The 20,865-nt window shown below is 43.1% G+C and overlaps 1 protein-coding gene across 7 annotated transcripts in view; it reads right to left on the reverse strand.

Moving 5' to 3' along the window:
- MGA (MAX dimerization protein MGA) overlaps positions 1 to 20,865 on the reverse strand; it is a 95,547-nt gene that overhangs the window by 36,623 nt on the left and 38,059 nt on the right. For 6 of the 7 annotated variants that reach the window (XM_073348691.2, XM_073348686.1, XM_078853333.1 and 3 more), the window contains 10 exons: positions 20,483 to 20,581; positions 18,877 to 19,526; positions 16,456 to 16,816; positions 15,097 to 15,320; positions 14,106 to 14,252; positions 13,590 to 13,662; positions 11,580 to 12,100; positions 9,439 to 9,736; positions 1,227 to 1,862; positions 303 to 602 (listed from right to left, as the gene is read on the reverse strand). In XM_073348691.2, coding sequence (XP_073204792.1) covers positions 303 to 602; positions 1,227 to 1,862; positions 9,439 to 9,736; positions 11,580 to 12,100; positions 13,590 to 13,662; positions 14,106 to 14,252; positions 15,097 to 15,320; positions 16,456 to 16,816; positions 18,877 to 19,526; positions 20,483 to 20,581 — 3,309 coding nt within the window. The remainder of the gene's footprint in view (positions 1 to 302; positions 603 to 1,226; positions 1,863 to 9,438; positions 9,737 to 11,579; positions 12,101 to 13,589; positions 13,663 to 14,105; positions 14,253 to 15,096; positions 15,321 to 16,455; positions 16,817 to 18,876; positions 19,527 to 20,482; positions 20,582 to 20,865) is intronic. The other variant, XM_073348697.1, reaches the window with a different exon arrangement.

The raw sequence follows: 20,865 nt of genomic DNA on the forward strand, positions 1-20,865 counted from the left end.
ACTGACAACATTTTTTCAGTTGAAGACAAGTGATATTTCATCCAACATCACATCATATCTGAATGATTAGACTTCACTCTCCCAACCTACACAAGCAAGACACATTATGGGTATTTTTTTCTTGGCAGTGTGGTGGTGAAATCTCAAAACACAAATAATCCTAGTGCCCTGTACTAGTTCTATGCAATTACTTTGACTTTCAGTGGAAAAAGGGGCACGTGATGAAGGAAAGCTCATCTGCTACAAGATTTACCGCAAACAATACGCTGAAGATTCAGGAAAGAATGGCAAAGACTTTGTACCTGGATTGCGGAACATTACTGGCTGAATGTTGGATTGGGTGCCAGCAGCTCGGAGCTGATGCAGTGGAACAAGTTGGATGATCTGTCCGTTGGGATGTCTAAATAGGTTTACCCCACCAGGGCTCCTGAGAGGCTGCAGGATCATCCTATGCCCCTGAGCAAGCTGCATATTATGGAGGGGTCGTAAAGCAGGAGAACCTTGATGCACTGGAATCAGCAGTAATCGAGGTCCTACACGCTTCTCTGTTCCAGAAGACAGCCCTTGGGGGCTTGCAGTTGTAGTCTGAGAAGAACCATCTTCTGAAAAGTTAGTACAAAAATAGAATTCATAATATGATTCACAATACTCCTTGACAGAAATAATCACATAAATTATTTGGCTTTACTTGTCACAAAAGTAGGTAAGATGTTTTCAGATAGAAGTGTCATTTTTCAACTAACAATATCCCTTTAAAAACTATTTTATAAGAGGTAGTTTCAACATCCTCCATTTATCCACAAAACACATATAGCATGGACCAGGGCAGTACAATCTTCTCCACTCTACTCTGTTAATAATTTCCTCAACCATGTGAAAGATTCATGGACTGAGAGGGTAATTATCTGCTTTCGTGCCTAGTTCTTAGCCTTTGTGGTAGTGATGGTTTTGTGATAAGACATTTATCAGCTAGGAAATAGTCTGAAACCATCAACTCATTTCATATTACACAGTGAACAATCACATGGCTACAGTTTCTGTTTACTAACAGCCTGACCTGAATTCAAAGCAGAAACTTTAGAGGTGAAGGCTCCATACCCCATTCCACTGAGCAGCCTCATCCCACTATTTTCTCTCTGATGGAACTGTACAGTTGCAGACTTACTCCAATTCTGATGCAACCAGTGTTTCCAGCAACAAATTAGCCAGTAGTGCCTGAACCTTACCTGGTCTTGGATTCAGTGAAGGACTTGTATTAATTCCAGAAAGTATAATAGGAACAGAACCAACAGACGAGGTTGGAGTGGTCACCATGGATGTGACTGCAGTTGTTGTCACCACAACTGGGGATGAGGTGGTGGTAAGAACAGGATGATTAATGGTTGGCGTAGTTACTACAGATTTAGGGAATGATATAGTAGCTACTGGTGTAGTCATTCCAGTTGCTTTTGCTATGTTCACAGCGGCTGCAGGGGTAGTCGGTGAGACAGTAGTACAGGCGCTGGTTTCAGGTGTTCCAGGAGCACCAGTAATGGCAATGCCAGGAGGAGAGTGGGTAGATTCATTCGCTCTTGTATGGCCGGTAGTGGTCACAATAGATGATGCCGCAGTGGTAACACTTTCTAAAGTAACTGGAGAGGTGGTGGTAGCTGCAGTGATGGGAGAAGAGACAGTGCAGTAAACTGGAGATGACCTTGAGGGAACCACTGGAGTGACGACCATTACTGGTGTAGGCCTGACATTGAACTTCTGTGGCCCTGTCAGGGGTTGGGGTGTGCTAACTCCAGGAATCTTCTGCTGCAGAGCTCCAACTTTACTCATCACAAACTGTGTGAACACACCACCAGGTGAGGGTCGAGCAGCTGCAAATAAAAACTTGCAGGTCAAAATCTCAACAGGTTCCCTCTTTGCCCTGCATGAGGTGCTGCAGTAGTCAATTTAGCAAAAATTAAGGCCCCAATGTTGTTAAAGAGCACCTTGTTTTGAAATGTTTCAGTTCATATACATGGCCATTCACTTTATTATAGTCATGAACAGGCTTTACATTATTAAAAAATTATGTTTTATTCAAGATTTACAACTTTCTGCTGCATTTCTTCCTAGCCATGCAAAAGAATCAGGCTCTATGACATTACGATCTTTATTGTGACACTACAAATAGAGAATTACAATTTCAGTACATGAAAAAAGGAACAGGAAATAATTGGCTCATAAGGGATTCTCTAATTCTTAAACTCTTCCCATAAAAGCTTCTCTGTGAGGTCTTCCTCCTTTCACTGCTTCTTGGTCTCCATCCCCTTAACACTGCATCCACTTGTTACGCCAGCCACTTATTTTTAAGTTGGGGTAGGGTTTGCCATGCCCTTCACGTTGAAATCATCACCCTTCCAGCTGAGGAGTGGATGGGACTCCCCTTTGACACAATGTTCAAGCAAGCAGAGGGAGTCACTACTGAGAAGCTCCCTCCCCTCCATCCCTTGCTCTCCAGGGTTCAGAATGCTGTCTCCATAGCACCCCAGACCCTTATCAGCTGGGGAATAGAATCTGGTTATCTAGTGTGACAGCACAGAGGATTACCACAAGGCAAGCCTAACTCTTAATAAAAAATATCATCCTCTTTCATGTATGTAGCATCTTCAGTCCAGAAGGATTCCAAAACAGTTTTTATACATTAGATATGCAAAAATTACTTCACCCACCACTGAAATGCAGCCACCTCTTCAAAATTGCATAGAAATACAATGCAAAAGTTTACTACAGAAAGGAGAAAACAGCACATCCAGTTTACACTGCAGGGGGTATTTAGGTAGGAAGAACACAATTAACCACAAATCAGAATTTTGCCAAAACACAAATTAACACCCCCTTCTGTTGCCCAGAGCTTCTTGGAATTGTTAATGACCAAGTTGTTGGGCCCCTGGATTTCACATCTTACCCAAGACAGCACTTCCTATAGCACAGTATCCCATCACGCCATGCTGAAGTTCCATTTCAGTACTGACTCAGATAAAAGAGTGCCACACATGTCTTTCAGACGAAGTAGTTACTCACATTGTGCAGTAATGACCGTTCTTCGAGATGTGTGTTGCTATGGGTGCTCCACTGAAGGTGTGCTTGCGTCCCTGTGCTGCTGATCGGAAAACTTCAGTAGCAGTGTCCATTTGGCCCACACATGCATCGCCTATCCTTGTGCCCTGCCATGAGGCTAACCAGCACAGGCAGGCTAACCCTCCTCAGTTCCTTCTCTACCGCAAAGTCATAGACAAGAACTATGAAGTAGAGGAGAGGAGGGTGGGTTGTGGAGCACCCACAGGGGGACACATCTCGAAAAACCATCATTACTGCACAAGGTGAGTAACTTCTTTTTCCAGTAATGTCCCTACAGGCGCTCCACTGTAGGTGACTCCTGAGCAATATCCCTAATGGAGGGCTGTGGCTTTGGAGTTGGGTCAGTTAAAAAATGGCAGTACTGTGGAGCCGAAGATGGCGTCGGAGGTGGAGTCTCCAGCAATCACAGTGCTCTGTGAAGGCATGGACTGACGCTCATCTCACCACTTTACAAATTTCTGAGATAGGGACATTCTTGAAGAAGGCAACGGATGAGGAGATTGACCTCATGGAGTGTGCGTGGATACTACCCGGAGAAGTCATGTTGCAAACCAGATAATTGTCCTAGCCTGGTAAAATGCTAGGGCTCTCCTGACATTTAGTGTATGCAATATAGCCTTCCTGTTGTCACAGTGAGGCTTGGGGTAAAAAATTGGAAGGTGAATCAACTGGTTCATGTGGTGCTGGAAGGTTACCTTAGGGATGAATTTTATATTTGGCCTGAGCTTAACCTTGTTCCAAAAGAATACTGTATAGGGGGAAATGTGCCATCAGAGCCACTATTTCCCCTCTTCTCCTAGCCGAGAGGATTGCTATCAGGAAGGCCATTTTCATTGAGAGGTATGTAAGTGAACAGGTGGCTACGGGTTCCAAAGGAGGTCTAGTTAGGCCTTTCAACACCAGGGTTAGGTCCCATGTAGGGTTGGGATGTCAGGGTTATGAGAAAAGGTTTGCTATACCCCAGAGCAATCGGTTAGTGGTTGGGTGTGATAGCACTGAGTATCCCTCTACTTGTCAGTGGAAGGCTGCTATAGCCACTAGGTGGACCCGAAGAGAACTGAGAGATAGTCCCGATATTTTTTGGAGTCAGTACATAGTCTCGGATCTTTGGAAGAGCTGCAGATGTTGGGGAGATTTTTTGGGAAGTATACCAAATCCGGAACCTGGACCATTTTTGCAGGTAAGTACGGCATGTCAAGGACTTTCTACTGTGTAGCAATGCCTCTTGTACCTCCTTCGAGCAGGAGCTCTCTATGCACTGGAACCATGAAGGAGCCACGCCCTGAGGCGAAGAATCCCAGGTTGGGATGTAGAGTGCGTCCTTCGTTCTGCGAGAGGAGGTTAGGAGTGGCATGGAGAGAGATCAGTGGGCAGTCACGAGTTGTGACAGGTAAGGGCACCAAGTCGATCTTGGCCAAGTGGGAGTGATCAGTAGGACATGTGCTCCTTCTCTTTTTATTTTTAATAGGACTTTTGACAGCAGGGGAAACAGAGGAAAGGCATAGAGAAGTTCCCTGTCCCAGGGAAGAAGAGCATTGCTCAGGTAGTGTTGCCCTATCCCTACTCTAAAGCTGTAACGTGCACATTTTCTTGTTCAGGTGAATGGCAAACAGGTCTGTGGTTGGTGTTCCCCACCGCCTGAATAGGTTGTGGAGTACTGCTGGGTTTATCTCCCATTTGCGGTTGTGTGGGAACATGCAACTGAGACTGTCCGCCATCGAGTTGTGTGCACCTTGAAGGTAAGCCTCTGATAATGTAACATTGTGGGAGATACACCAATTCCATACTCTTACTGCTTCTGCCCACAGGGAGGGTGCTCTAGCTTCCCCGTCGGTTTATGTAGTACATGAACGCTATGTTGTCTATTAGGACTCTTGTGTGCAATACCTTAATCAGCGGGAGGAAATGGGCGCAGGCATTCCTAACCACCCTGAGCTCAAGGAGGTTGATGTGAAGGGATATTTTCATGGATGACCACTTGTCTTGTATTGTGAGGTCGTTTAGATGCGCGCCTCATCCTATGAGGGATGCACTGGTGGTGAGAAACAATGACAGGGGATGGGGTGAGGTTTGTGAAAAGGGGATCTCTTGGCAAACATTTTTGCAGGTAAGTAACAGTCCAAGGAGTTTTTGATCCTGGTGGGTAGTGACAGGGGTTTGTCTAGTTGGTCTCCATTTGGTCTGTAAATCGAGTCAAACCACATCTGGAGACATCACATATGAAGCCTGGCATGTGGTATTACCACTGTGCCCACTGCCATATGCCCCAAAAGTTGTAGGCAGTGTCTTGCTGAAATTTGTGGGTTGTTTTGAATGGTCTCTCTAAGTGTGGCCAAAAAGAGGAATCTGTGTTGAGGCAGGAGGGCTCTGGCCTGTAACAAGTTGAGGTCGGTGCCTATGAATTCCAGGCGTTGCACTGGAGTGAGGTTGACTTCTGGCCATTGATCTGTAGGCCCAGTTCCGTGAACAAGTCCATTGTGGATTGGGTGACATGGTGAGCCTCTTGGAAGGACTGTGCTCTGAGGAGACAATTGTCTAGGTAAGGGCAAATCATGATCCCTTGGGAGCACAGGTGCATGGCCACTACTGAGAGGACCTCGGAAAATACTCTTTAGCTGATAATAGCCCAAATGAGGAGTACTCTGTACTGTTAGTGGTTTTGTCCCAGGGTAAATCTGAGGAACAGTCTGTGGGACGGAAGGACTGTGATATGGAAGTAGGTGTCCTGAAGGTCGAGGGCCAAAAACTAGTCTCCCTGTTCCAAGGCTGGAATAATCATAGCTTGAGTGACCATCTTGAATTTTTGAGCTTTGATAAACTTGTTGAGTGCTCTGAGGTCTAGTATGGGTCTCCAACGTCCCTTCCTCTTGGGTATTAGAAAATAGCGAGAGTAAAAACCTTTGCCTCGTAGATGCCGAGGTACTGGTTCTATGTCTCCTAACTGGAGGAGACAAATCTATCTTGTTGTAGTTAACTCTCATGAGAAGGGTCCCTGAAAAGGTCCACAGGGTAGGGTGCTGCAGAATAGGGAGGGAGATAAAGTAGATGGAATACCCATTGCGAACAATTTCCAGGACCCATTGATCCAATGTTATACGTTCCCAGGTGCTGCAGAACATTGCAAGACGAGCCAAATGGGTAGGAAATGTTGGTCAGCTGTTTGGGGGTGAGGGGTGGGTGGGAGTGGCCCGTTGATGCCTTGACCAACACATCAAAATTGGTGTTTGGAGGTGAATGGCTGTGACGTGGAAGGCTGCGGGCCAGATGGTTTACGCCTGGGGAACCTAGATTTCTTCTTCTGCGTCTGTAATAGCACTGACTTGTGTACTGGGAGTTGCGTGGTTTGCGCTGGGGCTGTGGACTGAATTCTCTCTTTTGTCCAGGCATGTAGATCCCTAACAAATCAGAGAGTGGCCGTAGAATCTTTAAGGATATGAAGAGAGATGTCCATCTTCACCACAAAGCGCTTGGTGCCTTCAAAGGGAAGGTCTTCAACAGTCAACTTCACCTCTTTAGGGAAGTCCAAAAGGTGTGACCATGACGCATGTTGCATAACCACTGCTGTGGAGATGGACCAGGCCACTGTATCAGCTGCATCAAGGGCAGACTGTAGCACTGTTTTGGCTACTAGTTGTCCCTTCTGGATGATAGCATCCAATTGGTCATGCTGTGACTCGGGAAGCTGATCAATAAAGTTGCTACGTTTCGAATAGTTGACAAAGATAGCTTGATAATAAGCGATTTGGAACTATAGGGTGGCCAAGGAATAGGCTTTACTGGCAAAGAAGTCCAAGCGTTTCCAATCCTTGTCGTAGGGAATGGACCTCATTTGGTGTTGACGGCCCCAAGAATTTACAGCATCCACGATGATGGAGTTGGTGGGAGAAGAGGAATTCCGTCTCCCTAACCAGGACATAATATTTTTTTTTTATCAGCCCACGTACAAGTAGGCATCACCAATGCTGGGTCTGCCATAAGTTTCTTGCGGGGTCCAGGAGAGCCTCATTAATGGGGTGGGCTATTTTAGAGGATGAGTGTACTGTGTCAACTAGTTTGTAATGGGTGTCCTTGACTTCCAAGGGTATCTGCAAAGTATCTGTAATTTTTTCTGCCAAGTCCTGGAAAAGCCGGAAGTCATCAGCTAAGGACAGTGGTGGAGGCACGATGGCTTCATCTGGGTGGGGAGGAAGATATGTTGGTCTTCGGAGTCACCTCTTCCTCAGTGCCGCCCTCCTGTTCCTCCACAATCTCCTCCAGAGGTTTCGAAGTTCTGGATGCCATGGCCGAGGGGGAATATCTCGGGGGTTCACGGGTAAAGCTGGAAACCTGAGAAGTGTGGGGATGATATGCAACCCAAGGATCCCAGTACCGCCACTGGGGAGATGGAATAGAGCCCAGTGGTAGTGCCTATGGTTAGTGTACCAAGGTGGTGGTGGTGGGGCCATCTGAGGTGTGCTCAGGAGACCTCTTGATAGTGGGCACCATAGGGAGCACAAGAGGAACAAGGGGAAATGGCCTTCTCTGGCTCGCTGTCTGAGTCCACAGTAGAGAGTGGAAGTGGGTGGCAGGGTAGCAGAGAAGAACTGGTGCCAAGATCCCAGTGCCAAGAAAAGGAGCCTCTGGTACATCAGATACTGGAGGTCTCTCGAGTGCGGGAATTCCAGTGATTCTGACCAACCTGGTGCCACTGGTGGTACTGAGGGCATCTGAGATCTTGCCTGTACCAACCACGCTGGTGCTGGATGGGGCATTGATGACAGCACCAATGGTACAGCATGTACTGGCAGCATCTTCTTACTGGAGTGCTGGCTCCTACCATTGTTTGTCGATACTGTTGACCCTGTGCCAGTGCCTTAAGCATGTTAATGGTACCTGCCATTCCAGATCTTCGTGAGCTGTGGGTACCAGGCTGGGATTATCTTAGTGCAGACAATATTGATAATACCTAACATCCCTCTTGGGGCTCACTTCCCAGTCTCTTTTTCGATGAATTACAAGAGGGGTTTGCAACTGATTTCTTCGACCCACAGTCCTTGGATGTTGAGGGCTGTGGGGAAGACTCACATCTGCCAGGTGACTCGTGCTGCAGGTCTGGGGGAGTGGGGAGGGAGTTTAAGGGCTGCCTCCATGAAGATGATCTTTTGTCTCAGCTTCCTGACCATTCAAGACATGGGTCTGAGTTGCTGGTGGACACCACACTTCTGTGGGATGTGGCCTTCCCTGAGGCAGTGTATGCACCAGGGAGTGCTTGTCTGCTACAGGGACAGCTTCTTTGCAGGAGAGGCACTTCCTGAAGCCCAGTGAACCGGGCACACCCTGTTGGGGGAAGGGTCCCCAACAAAAAAAGGGGGAAAATACAGTCTTTTTTGTTCAGAAAGAGAAAAAAAACTACAGCTAAGACTGGGGAGGCTAACTATAGAAATGTTAAAGAAGCTAATGGTCACAAACAGACTGCTAATGGCTCCATCTCTAGCCAGGGGCAATTGAGAAGGAACTGAGGGCAGGTTAGCCCACACACGCTGGCTAGCCTCGTAGTGGGACGTGAGGAAAGACTGCACATGTGCGGGCCTAACAGACACTACTACCGAAATTCTCCCATCAGCAGTGCAAGGAGGCAAGCACACACATAGTGGAGCATCCGTAGGGACACTACTAGAAGAACCTTTCATTTACACTTTGGAAGGTCTCCCATCCAAGAACTGACTAGGACCAACCCTGCTTAGCTTGTGAAACCTAATGAAATTAGAGACCAGTGTGATATGGCTGCTCACATGTTGTTCTCTTAATCCAGATTTGACCATCTTGCTTTTCATTACATCTCTTCATGTGTCTTTGCTGTTTTCATACCTTACACTGACATGACACCTGAAGTTCAAGTGAAATACCACCATTAGAAAAATAAAAATACAAGTGAAGAACAACAGACTAGACTCATCCTAATTCTTTTAACCCTGGGGTTTAAGAAAGTCTCACCAATAAAGGCCGATGACAAAGATAAGAAGGTTCAAATCAGAAACATCCAGTCAGAACAAAAAGCCAACTTTAAACACTTAATTTGTGCTTTTCCACTCAACCTCCTTTGTCCTGACTTTTTATTTAATCAATACTACCACAGCACATTTTCAACCTTTGCAAACATAATTCTAACCTAAGACAAAATTTAGTGTTTTAGGTAAAGAAGTTATTTATTGCAGAGGCAGTTTAGGTAGGCAACTGTAAGAGCCAAAGGCAGTGTGTGCTCTTGGACAGAAATCAACAGCAATGCTGTACACTCATTCTCTATTTTATGCTTCAGGCAATTTAAAATACAGTAATTAAGTTCCAACCTACCTATCTGTCTCTGTGCTGGGACATGAGCTTTCAGAGTCGTCACAGTGGGGGCTGAAGTAGTGCTGATGGAGGATGTAGTTTGGGGAGTTGATGTGGTGGGCACCTGGACTGATGGTGTCCCGGAAGCAGCTGCCTTAGCATTGGATGCTACCTTGGAGATCACAGTACTGAGGGTTGAGAGATCAAGTACTGTGGGTCGCAGCCTGCCTGTGATATAAGCAGCTAGCCGATTGGCTGGATGTAATGCCCCCATCAGTCCCAAAAGGAGTTTGGCCTGAGGATAACTTTTACCATTAACCTGAAAGAAGTGGAAAAGGGAAATTCTGTGAAGGAAAAAAAAAAAAACTTGCTAACTTACCACCTTTGGACAAGGTGTTTCATTCCATGGGATTTCCAGAAGTGCTTTTCAGAGTAACATTGCAATTCAGAATGGGCATTATTAATCTGCTTTCTGCTCAGGATAACTCCAAGAAATTATTTTACATCTCTACATAACCCATAGATTTTAGATGCCATTCAGACTCTAGGAGGAAAGATATTCAAAGAACCATAGAGTCTAAAGATACTGAAATGAAGTAGAATGAAGCTGGCACATATCTTTTTTGCACTTCGGCTTATGTCTCAGTCTTGACTAAAGATGGATATTCATACTTGGTGAGGATGAAGCTTTGAATGTATCACTCTTTAACTAAACTAATTGCCTTTGGTGGCTGTCCGGAGACGCAGAAGAAAGAATACTTAGAGTGCCATGCACATTGGGACAAGTCTTTGAAACGAGACTGCAAAAGAATTTACTTTGGCAATATTTTTCATTATTACTCTTGCTATTATTTGTTATTCTGATAGGATGCAGGACGCCACTTGGTCCCATTTGAATAAGGGGTTAGCTCCAGCTCAGCTTCTCCCTCCCGTTGCACAGGAGTTAAAAGGAAGGTCTACAAGAGTGGTTGTTTGGGAGACAGATGGAGTAGAACATCTTCAAGAAGAATGGACTACACACCTGTGGTCACTGCACTGTGAAACTCTAAGCTGTAGAGCTTTATTGTTTATTTTCTGGCTATATTAAACTATTTTAATTTTCATCATGTCAACAGCACCCTCTAAGCTTTCAAAATAAATCTAGAAGAGGCTCTACTGACTAAAGTCAATATTTTAAAAAACAGACTGGTTATTTTTGATGCCCAACTTGAGACACATTAAAGGGGACTGATTTTCAGAGAGATGAACATTCACCTTCTGAAAATCAGGTCTACTTAAGGTGTCCCAAAAATGGAGGTACCCTAGATCACTAGTCACTCTTGAAAATCTTGGTCTAAGACTGTTTTTGCTGATGAATTATTCAGTCAAGTTAAATATGTATATATTTGTTCGGCTTCTCCTTATGCTGGCACTGTATTTGTATAACTTCATGCAAACACAGTTTGCTCTTTTTTCATTCATATGCTTTTCCCCAACATGTTCTCACTACTTTCTCTATCAAAGATATCTATATTTAACAAGAGGCTTCACCTGACTTCACAGTTTATCCCCTCCTACTTGATCCTACAGTTAATTCATAATACTGAATGTGTGATACCAATAATTTCCAAGAAACCAACTGATTTCAGATTCAGGACTATGACATCACTTCAAGATAAAAAACCTTGTCTGAAAGGGATAAGCAGACAGATAAGGATGATAAGTTATTGCACAAAGCAATTAAGTTTGTTCAGTCTCCTTTTAAATATCTTCCCCAGCGTGCATCTCTCTCTAAGTATATTTCTTCTGTGGCCCTGGGCACTCATTGATTAAAGACAGAGCCAACTGCATCTGTTGTAAGTTTTCCAAATACAGTATCAGAAAGACCCTGATAAAGTTTTTGCACCTTGGCTACCCAACCCACAAAACAAGTAACAGGACAATCTAAATGACTAGGCTTCAGACTTCTAATCTGCATACAGAATGTTAGGACTGACTGACTCCTGAAAGCGACAAGCCTGTGTAACTGACTGCAGACTTAACCGCAACATCTCCCAGATAGCATGAAAGTCTATTTGACAGACAAAGGGCCAGGCAGTCAGTAAATTCTTGTACCATGAAGGAGTTCAGGAACACTGGAGGAAATGGAATCTAATCTCCACAGTAAAGGCAGAAGGACCCACCTGAATCAAGCCTGAGGGGCTCAAATTAGCTTTGCGTTTGTAGGCGACCAGCTTTCCTGCAGGAGAAAGCCCTGTATAAAAAGGCAAGCCTTTTCCCCCCTGCAACTTCTCCTGTAGTTTGTCCAAGGTATCTGCCCGCAAGAACTTTATGTTTTCTGATATTTTGCATGATGACACTGCACTAGCAGGAGTCTCCAAGACAGGCATCTCAGGCTTCTCACCCTTGTCCTGGCAGGAAGGCATTGAGATTTTCACTCTGGAGGAATAGACGGGAGGATTCTTCTCATCCCGGGACTTGTGCTCTGAAGCCAACTCAATAATGAAGCTACCCACTTTGAGGGACTGTGGCATGTTACTGTTGATGTGTTGTGATAGGATGCTTAAGATCTTATTGCGATCCTCCTCCCAGTTGCAGTCAGAGATAATCTCGATAAGTTTGGTTGGCCCACCTGGAGTAGTGTGACGAACATAGGAGGTGGAGGAGGATTCCCCCTCACTACGGGAAGACCACCAGCTTTCCTCTGAGAAAGAATTGAAATAGGTTTCTGCAATACTATGGAATTTTAATACCTGGACATTCAATATAGTTTTATTCTCCCCACCTCCACCCTTGTATTAGCAGCAGGGAAACAGAAGTCAAATAATAGCTCAGAGTACCACTCCCCACTTCAGTGATACAAAAACCGATAAAATCTCAATGGAGAACTAACAATTCCATCCTCCTTATGGTTCATTCCATGCAGCCATACCACCTTGTATTGCAATCCCATCACATCTCACAAGCTAAACAAGGCTGGGTCAGTTCAGCACAGAGAGGCAAGAACTCCAAGGAACACTAACATGCAGCAGAGAGTGGTGTTGGTGATTCAGTAGGCGGCACTTTCCCTGGGAGTCAGAAAAGAACCAATGTCCCATAATGGCATTAGGGAGCAAGCACAGTGCTATTTTAGGTCTCCTACAAAAGACAGAGGCTTGACCTTTTGTTGTCATTAGCGATTCAATGGCACTTTTTGAAAATAGTAAGGATGTCGAGCCCTATGTCCTGGCCAAGTTTAAATCTGGTAATTAATTTCTGCCTACCTAAATTCACCGGCATTTTCAAATGGATGTATTTTTTCCACTTCCCATCCTTAACTGTAGAGTGTTGCTATGCACTGTAAATAGTTGCCACATTTCACCTCAAAGGCAGCTTATTCAGTGGTGGATGATGTGTTCTCTTTAGTCTGTATAACATTTTTAAAGCTCGTAGCACCCTATGGGACACTCTGAGTTGAAAGATAACGTATAAATGCAAGATATTATTCCAGACACTTATTTAATCTACTTCTTTACGGACTGGAAGTTTCAAATTCAGTTTTATATTATGCACTGAGAAAAGTCAGTTTATCTTAACCTTTCAATTCAAACTAATGGAGGTTGCTGCAAAACAGTGCCAAGCATAATGGTGAAGGCACTCCCTTGCCCCATATAACTCTAGCTGGAATATTCTACGAAGGACTCCACAAGCCTGACAGTGTAACGTGGGTATCTGAGCCTTCTGGAACGAGTGTGTATTAATAAAAAACCCCAAGCATCTTATGGCCACTTGCGAACACAAGTCTACTGTGCAACAAAGCCTTGTACCACTAACCAAGCCATCGTAATAACTGTCATTTTAAATTTTAGAGCAGCACTTGGTCTAGACATTTAACCTGTTTTGCTTCCCACTGTACTCATATACACTTCCTGACAAATCAGGTGACTGAATCAAGAACATAAGAATTTTATTAATAACTGTAATAACACAAGACCTGAAGTGTTGAAAATTACAAATAGAGTACTTTGGTATACCATTTAAAGGTACCATACCCGGTTAAATGGGTCTCAGATTGCCTTATGAAAGTTCTAGGCATATCACCTTCTTGGACTCTCCCTGCATGGCTGCCCTTGGTTTCATCAATATCTACAATATTTTTACCAGAAACTTACAGGTAGCAGGCAGTTAAGTTAAGCTCAAAACTCAAATCTTACCTCCTGATTTATCAGTGTCTTTCTCCATCTCACAAAGTTCTTTTTTAAAGGTCTGGTGCTCAGGATCATGCTCCTGGGAGAAGGAGAAAGAATAAGTTGGGGCGGGGAAGGTGAAGAAAGAGAAAAATTTTATTTTAAACATGACATGACATTTTCTTCAACATTAAAACATGTTTTAAAATAGACTAGTTCACCACTCTAATGTCCAGAGCTTAACAGAGTAAAGAAACATATACGCTAGCATTTCCAAAAATACAGTTCCAACCTCAGGATGGCTCTATGAATGAATGGACATTTAAAGCACTACACATAATCCTACATCTGGCTGCAGGAGGATTCCAGATAAGACAAATTTCACACTGAATCTGTGGATAAATTTTTCAAAAACATTTAAATGATTTAGGAGCTTAAGTCCCATCTTCAAAAATGACTTGGGTGCTTATGAAAATATTGTCCAACATCTTAACGCATGAAATAGTCAATAGAGGAGTTTGTGGTCAAAAGGTGACATCTCACCTTTCTGGTACAATTATTTGAATTACAGATGTATGGGTCCTTCTGCTGCTTTTTTTCCTCCCTTTTGCATTCATACGCTCGGACCCGGGCACAAGTCATCATCCTCTCAAAGTACAAGTAAACAGGATCCTTGTCCTCATCCCGAATCTGCAACTCAAACAGAACCACTTCATTTGAGATACATATCCAAGCTGTGAAACAGCTCCACATTCTAGTGTCCCTTACCTCCAGCAGTGCTTCAATAAACAGAAAAAATAGCAAGGAGTGCTCCTGCTTTCAAAGGGGCAGTTTCCTTCCTAGTACCAGACCTCCATCTAGGTTTTACTTCTGAATTAGGTTTTATTTTAAGTAAAAAATCTAGGTGCAAAGACAACTATTCTGCTTAACCTGGCAGATGATAAAGAGAGAGATTCTGCTTTGAGGAAACCTGCTGAATTCTGGTCACATCTCTACATACTTCTCTATCAGTATCCCTGTGGAAGGTTTTACTTTTCACATTTTCATGGGCTAAAACACAAAGCAGACTTTTCAATGCTTTGACACTGGAAATCAAAATGTCTTCACGGTCTAAAACAAAAAATCCATTAGTTTTAAAATATATTTCCTCATTTGTCTTGCACATCATTCATTAATTATATAAGCTACATTGAATAGCTCAAGTATTTAAGGAAATGGAATGTTCTATATTTTGCAAAATAGCATGCATTATTGCTAGAAATTCACAACCCCTTTTGTCCATACTTGTACTCATGCAATAATGTGTTTATAAAAGACAAACGGATTTTAAAATTGGGAAGAAGAAAAAAAATCAACCCCACCTCACCAAAATTCTATTTACAAAAGTATCCAATTACGGACTTAAATCTCATATCAACCTACTTCAGATACTGATTTGTACAGATTTTTAGTGAAGGCTGGTTTGTTTTTTTAACACACAAGGAGGTTTTGCCCTCTTCCTTTGAAAATAGAGCATCTTCCTTTCCTTGCTTACCACTGGGTTGGGTTTGGGAGTATACACTCTCCCTGGTTTGACTCCATTGGAAGATTTGTTCTTACTGGAAGGCAAGAGCTCTGGGGTAGGCAGCACCAAAGGTTTCACTGGTTCAATGACAGATGGTGTTGGGATGTAAATTGGTTCTGGATCTATCTCTCCTTCTACTTTTATCCACAATGGGCAGTTCCTAATAGGCTGCTCTGGCTCTGTATCACAGATAGCTGAAAAATGAAAGAGGAAAAAACGTTTTTTAAAACAGCATATTTTTGCAGTGAAGATGTCTCATCTAATGCTACAGTAATTACAGAAATATCCATCTAAGTCTAAGCACTGCCTCCTATTAGTTAACCACTCACATTCCCAGGAAATAGCACTGGTTCTCTTTCTGGGCTCAAGCTCTAGGCAAGAGTGGCTGGTCCTTGCCCACACCAAGGGGAAAGGGAAAGGAACCAAGGTAAAAATTACATTAAACTTCATCTTCATTTACCAAATGTCAACAGTAGTAGAGAATGCTGTCACTATTTAAATATTAAACAAAAATAAAGAAAGTAGTTCTACGCATTGTGCAATCTTCTTCCGTATTGTGTAATAAAATCAAGACACCCAAGACTTTGTGATGTTTCTCTGTAGCATGAGAATCTTATTCATTCCATAAATCAAATTGACTGGAACATGATGAGACAATGCCATCAATATTTAAGAGTACGAACAAAGTACAGTCCACATCAATTTCAACCTCTCTTTGGTGTTTAATACATTACTGACAGCTGCCATCTTATTTCCCCAATACACATTAGGGGACAGCCCCTCAGCTGGTACAGAAGTCAGTATAGCTTCACTGAAGTTAGTGAAGCTAAGACAACTAACATCAGCTGAAGATATGGCCCTAGATGTTCAGTTGTTGTGAGAGGGATTAATGAAATATTGGGCAAAGCAAACAAAGGAGTGAATAATACTGAAGTCCCAAATTACATAATGATCAATGTGTTGTGACTCACATCCTGGGCCTCTGAACTGATTTAGGATGATAATCAAGTGACAGACTTTTTACAAGTACCCTGAATGATACCTGGCTATGTTACAAGTCATAAACCCATAAAAAGTTCCAAAAATGTCAACCATGCAGCTAAATGAAAGGCAGATTTCTAAAATATCAATAAAGTAGGAAACAAGATTTGCTTCTAGTTAGTTTCTGGCAAAGTAGGTGGAAGTTGCATGTACAGAAATCTCTTAGAACTCACCCTACTTTCTTGATTCAGCAAGGTGTTTGCTATAAATTCAACATAAAAATCTCATGAAAAAGCATATGGCTTTGAAATTGTTTTGAGTGATCACTCTGCCCCTAGTAATACTCACTGTATTCCACCTTCTTTCTCCTCCTCCTATCTTTCTGTTTCAGCTCATCTTCTTCCCAATCACCCTCTTCTTCCAACTCCTCCTCTTCCTGCTGCTCTTCCCCTTGTGGCCCATAGAATACAAGGCTTCCACGCACAGCTTTCTTCAGGATTTTCTTGTGTTTGGATCCTCCCTTTACTACTAACACCCTTCTTTTCAAGCAAGTGCAGCCAAACATACAGTCAGGCCTGCGACAATGGGTAGGCTGACGCTTTTCCAGTGCTAGGCTAGCACAGACACAACCCAGACGGCAGAAATCATTGTTGCACGGTGGTGCTCGCCTTCTGATTATTTTGTGGATAGGTTTATTTTTAAGAGAAGCCTAAAGTTAAAAAAAATACATACGTATACATTTGAAATTCTACTGAGATAAAAAACATGCATGCATACAAGATCTGCATACACAATCAATGCCACCACACAATTAACATCAGGTACAGGATTTGCAATTTAAACTGAATGACAGGACACAGAGTGGTGTCTTCAAGGGGATGGTCATGCCCACCCCACCCTGATTGACAGGTCTGGTTCTGCCTCTGAGCAAGCTGCAGTCAGCAGAAGACCAACTATAAGGAAGCTGAGGACTTGCCCTGGGCAGAAGAAACTGCAAATTACACTGAATGACAGGATAGAGAACAGTTGCACTAAAAGTTGCTGTGCGGTCATGTCACCTGATGTTCTACAGTGGGTAATCCAAGAAGCAGAAGAGCTGAGATTCATACTTAATGAGTAGGGCCCTACCAAATCCACGGTCCATTTTGGTCAATTTCACAGTCACAGGATTTTAAAAATCATAAATTTCATGATGTCAGCTATTTAAATCTAAGATTTCACAGTGTTGTAATTGTAGGGGTCCTGATCCCAAAAAGGAGCTGTGGTGTTGGAGGGTCGCAAGGTTATTGTAGGGGGAGTTGTGGTGCTGCTACGCTTACTTCTGCGCTACTGCTGGCGGTGGTGCTGCCTTTAGAGCTGGGCAGCTGGAGAGCGGTCGCTGCTGCCGGGATCCCAGCTCTGAAAACAGAGCCGCTGCCAGCAGCAGCGCAGAAATAAGGATGGCCTGGTATGGTATTGCCACCCTTACTTCTGAACTGCTGCCTGCAGAGCGGGGCCCTCAGTCAGCAGCCACCACTCTCCAGCCGCTCAGCTCTGAAGGCAGCAGCGCAGAAGAAAGAGTGGCAATACTGTGACACTTCTAAAATAACCTTGTGACCCCCCTGCAACTCCCTTTTGGGTCATGACTCCCAATTTGAGAAACACTGGTCTCCCCCCATGAAATCTGTATAGTATAGGGTAAAAGCATACAAAAGACCAGATTTCATGGGAGGATACCAGATTTCACAGTCCATGAAGCATTTTTCATGGTCGTGAACTTGGTAGGGCCCTATCAATGATACACCTAGGAATTGATATAAGCAGGACTTATTTTCAATTAAATACATTAAAGCAACGTCAATTCTGTGCAAAGTTAAAAAAAAAAAAAAAAACAGGAAATGCCAAGTTACCATGTACGTACCTGTATGTTTTATGGTACATAGTTAACAAAATTAACCGAATATATTAAGATACATATCAAAATTCTATGTTAATATAACATTTTGTACACTTACAATTCCAGGATGTACAAAGGTTATGATTCCTAGAGCAACATTAATTCTTGCACTTATCTAGTATTTTCTATTCCTCTTTTCTTTCTGATATATGCATCTTTTCCCATGTTAGGGGTCTTGCAACTGCCACTTCTACTGGGCAGACAGTAGGCTTTCACTCTGTCCCAGGTGGGCAGTGCCTCTTGCCAATGACACTGGCAAATCCAAACACCACTATTGGCAATGTAGCTCCCAGAATAGCAGAAATACTATTAAACAAAAAAAGATGGCTTCTCTGGGTTAGAAATTCTTCTTGAAGTGGACAAAAGCATCTCCACTGGGGAGTTCTGATTAAGAAAATTATATTGTATCAACAATTTTTAACTCAAATAATAGCTGTTGCTACAATAGAAACATGAGTCCAAGACAAGAAGTTGATTCAATGTGGACAAGGGTGGGGACTGCCAATACAACTATACACTTTTCCTGGTTAACTGTTCTTCTGAAATGGCAAACCCCTTCCTTCTTTACAGTACAAGTGAGTGAATTTAGTCAGAAGCTCAACTGTACTATCTCCAACTGTCTAAATTGCTGGTACAGATAGACAAATTAAGAAAACATTTTCTTGACTTTTTCTACAGAGCAATACATCTAACCGGTAAGAAAAGGTGACCCCGCACCCTGTATATTTTTATTAGCATCATTATCTCTTTGTTAAACCCTAGCTACGAAGCACTGGAGTGCAGAAGTAGTAGGTTTGATAGGGAAGAGAAGGGAGGTAATTACAGTAGCTTACCTGAGCAGTGAGCAGAGTTGCCAGGGATATGTCTGCTCGTTCTTCTGTGATGTAGGTCCGTGGTTTCCCATCCCACAATGCACAGTCCTCCAAGTCCATCAACTTCACCTGAGATTTAGACAAACCTGGTGGGCGAGTAGCCTGTTGCTGCTGGTGTGCCTGACGCAGACTGATCTGCTTTGGCAACATGTTTTCTTCTAGAGCTGGCACCATAAAATTATCCACCTGATTAGCCATGTTGCTACTTGGCAGAGACTTAGTAACCTTCTCCCCTGGGACTGAAAAGCTGTGTTTCTGCTTTAATACAACAGGTGAAGGAAGTATGGGTTTGTAGGATGGTTTTACTCGGCTCTTTGAAGCTGTCTGTTTATTCTGAGTTTTCATCTTCCTAGAGGCAGAAGACACAGCGAGAGGCTTAAAAGTATAAGAGGTGGATGGAGTGCTGGTGGATTGCTTCTTCAGAACACTGTCTAGTGTTCGTACATAGCTAGTGCTCTTGGTTGGCAGCTGATAAACCACAGGAGAAGTGGAAGTGCTAGAAGAAAATCCCATGCTTGTTTCCATCAGCTTCCCTTCATTTTCCAGGTATTCATCCAGCTTGTCACTGCAGAAAGCGGAGCGATTCTTCAAAGACCCTTCTGAACCACTACCTGAATAAATATGGAATCCAAATACACAGGAAATAACTCCAGAGAAAGTACATTGTCAGTTCTCCTAATAGGTAGAGTCAACAGAGAACAGTAATTTCTTTAACTTTCCAAAGCTTTTATACAACATCTGGGTATAAAATGGGTGATCATAGCACAGCACGCATGCATGCCAAATATGGCCACTCAGTTCAACAATGCACCTAGCAGCCACTGGAATTTTTGATATGATGGGTGGCTCATGGCAGTTACAAGTCTCAGGGTGCAGTGTTCCATCTCGCTCTGAATGGGTAACTATGAAGACCTATTTGAAGCACTACAAACTAGGATATGTAGTCTCTCCAAGGTACACCTTTGCATTAAAAAACTATTACAGTGGTTGCAATCTAACTACAGTTTATTTAAATTCAGTGTAGCCTTCTGGCTCCTGGCAAGTCGCCAAAAGCAGCCTCCCATTAGGCAAAGGTTGGGTTTCCTCAACCTATGAAGTATCTTCTCCCATTATAATTTTAAACATATATACCCAAGAAATTGCAGATTCTTCCCCAAAGAACAGTCTAAAGCAACACTGAAGATAAGAGTTCCCACACCTCTCTAAACAAGGGTTGTTTATATAGAGTCCAAAATGGATCAGTAATTACAACCCTATTTCAGTTAGCTTTTGCCTTTTCTCAGCAGTCATTTGTACAAAATAAAAATCACACTTTTATCCTATTTCAAAGTAGAATAAATCACAATGGGAAAATAAAATCTCTCTGATTCCACAAAACCCCATTCAGATCTTTGAATCTGTATCAGTGAAATCACAGTAACCAGGGGATTCTTTACTCATGACCATTTCTGCTCCAAAAATTTCACTAAAAATTAAAATAAAGCATTAAGTAAACTGAAAGGATCTGCTCCTAGGACAGAAAAAGGGCCACATGTATCACATGGAAACACTCTTTTCTACCTCTTACCTTCATTTCTAGAAGCACTGTGAAACTTCCCTCGCCAGCCCTTGATCTTGGTAAAATCATTCGTTTTCCCTGTCCTGGAAACAAAGGGAAACCCAGCATCTGGAAAGAAAACAAGCCAGCCTCACCTTATCAACCAGGTGCAAAAACATTACACATGAATGAATAATGATCCTCTACATGTGGAACAATACCACTTCTAACTCAGCCCCCTAACAACATGGAAGTCTAACTGACTGTGACTACAGCACCCTCAAGCAAAGTAACAGAAAAAAAGGCTTAGAATCGACATTTGGGGCCTCAATTTCAGGAGTCCGGTCTATATGAAATATCACCAATACCATACACACAAATGACTCCATGCGTACATGCAAACTGGAAATTTT

Source organism: Lepidochelys kempii, chromosome 6, assembly GCF_965140285.1.
Source record: "Lepidochelys kempii isolate rLepKem1 chromosome 6, rLepKem1.hap1, whole genome shotgun sequence".
NCBI classification, from domain to species: Eukaryota; Metazoa; Chordata; order Testudines; family Cheloniidae; genus Lepidochelys; species Lepidochelys kempii.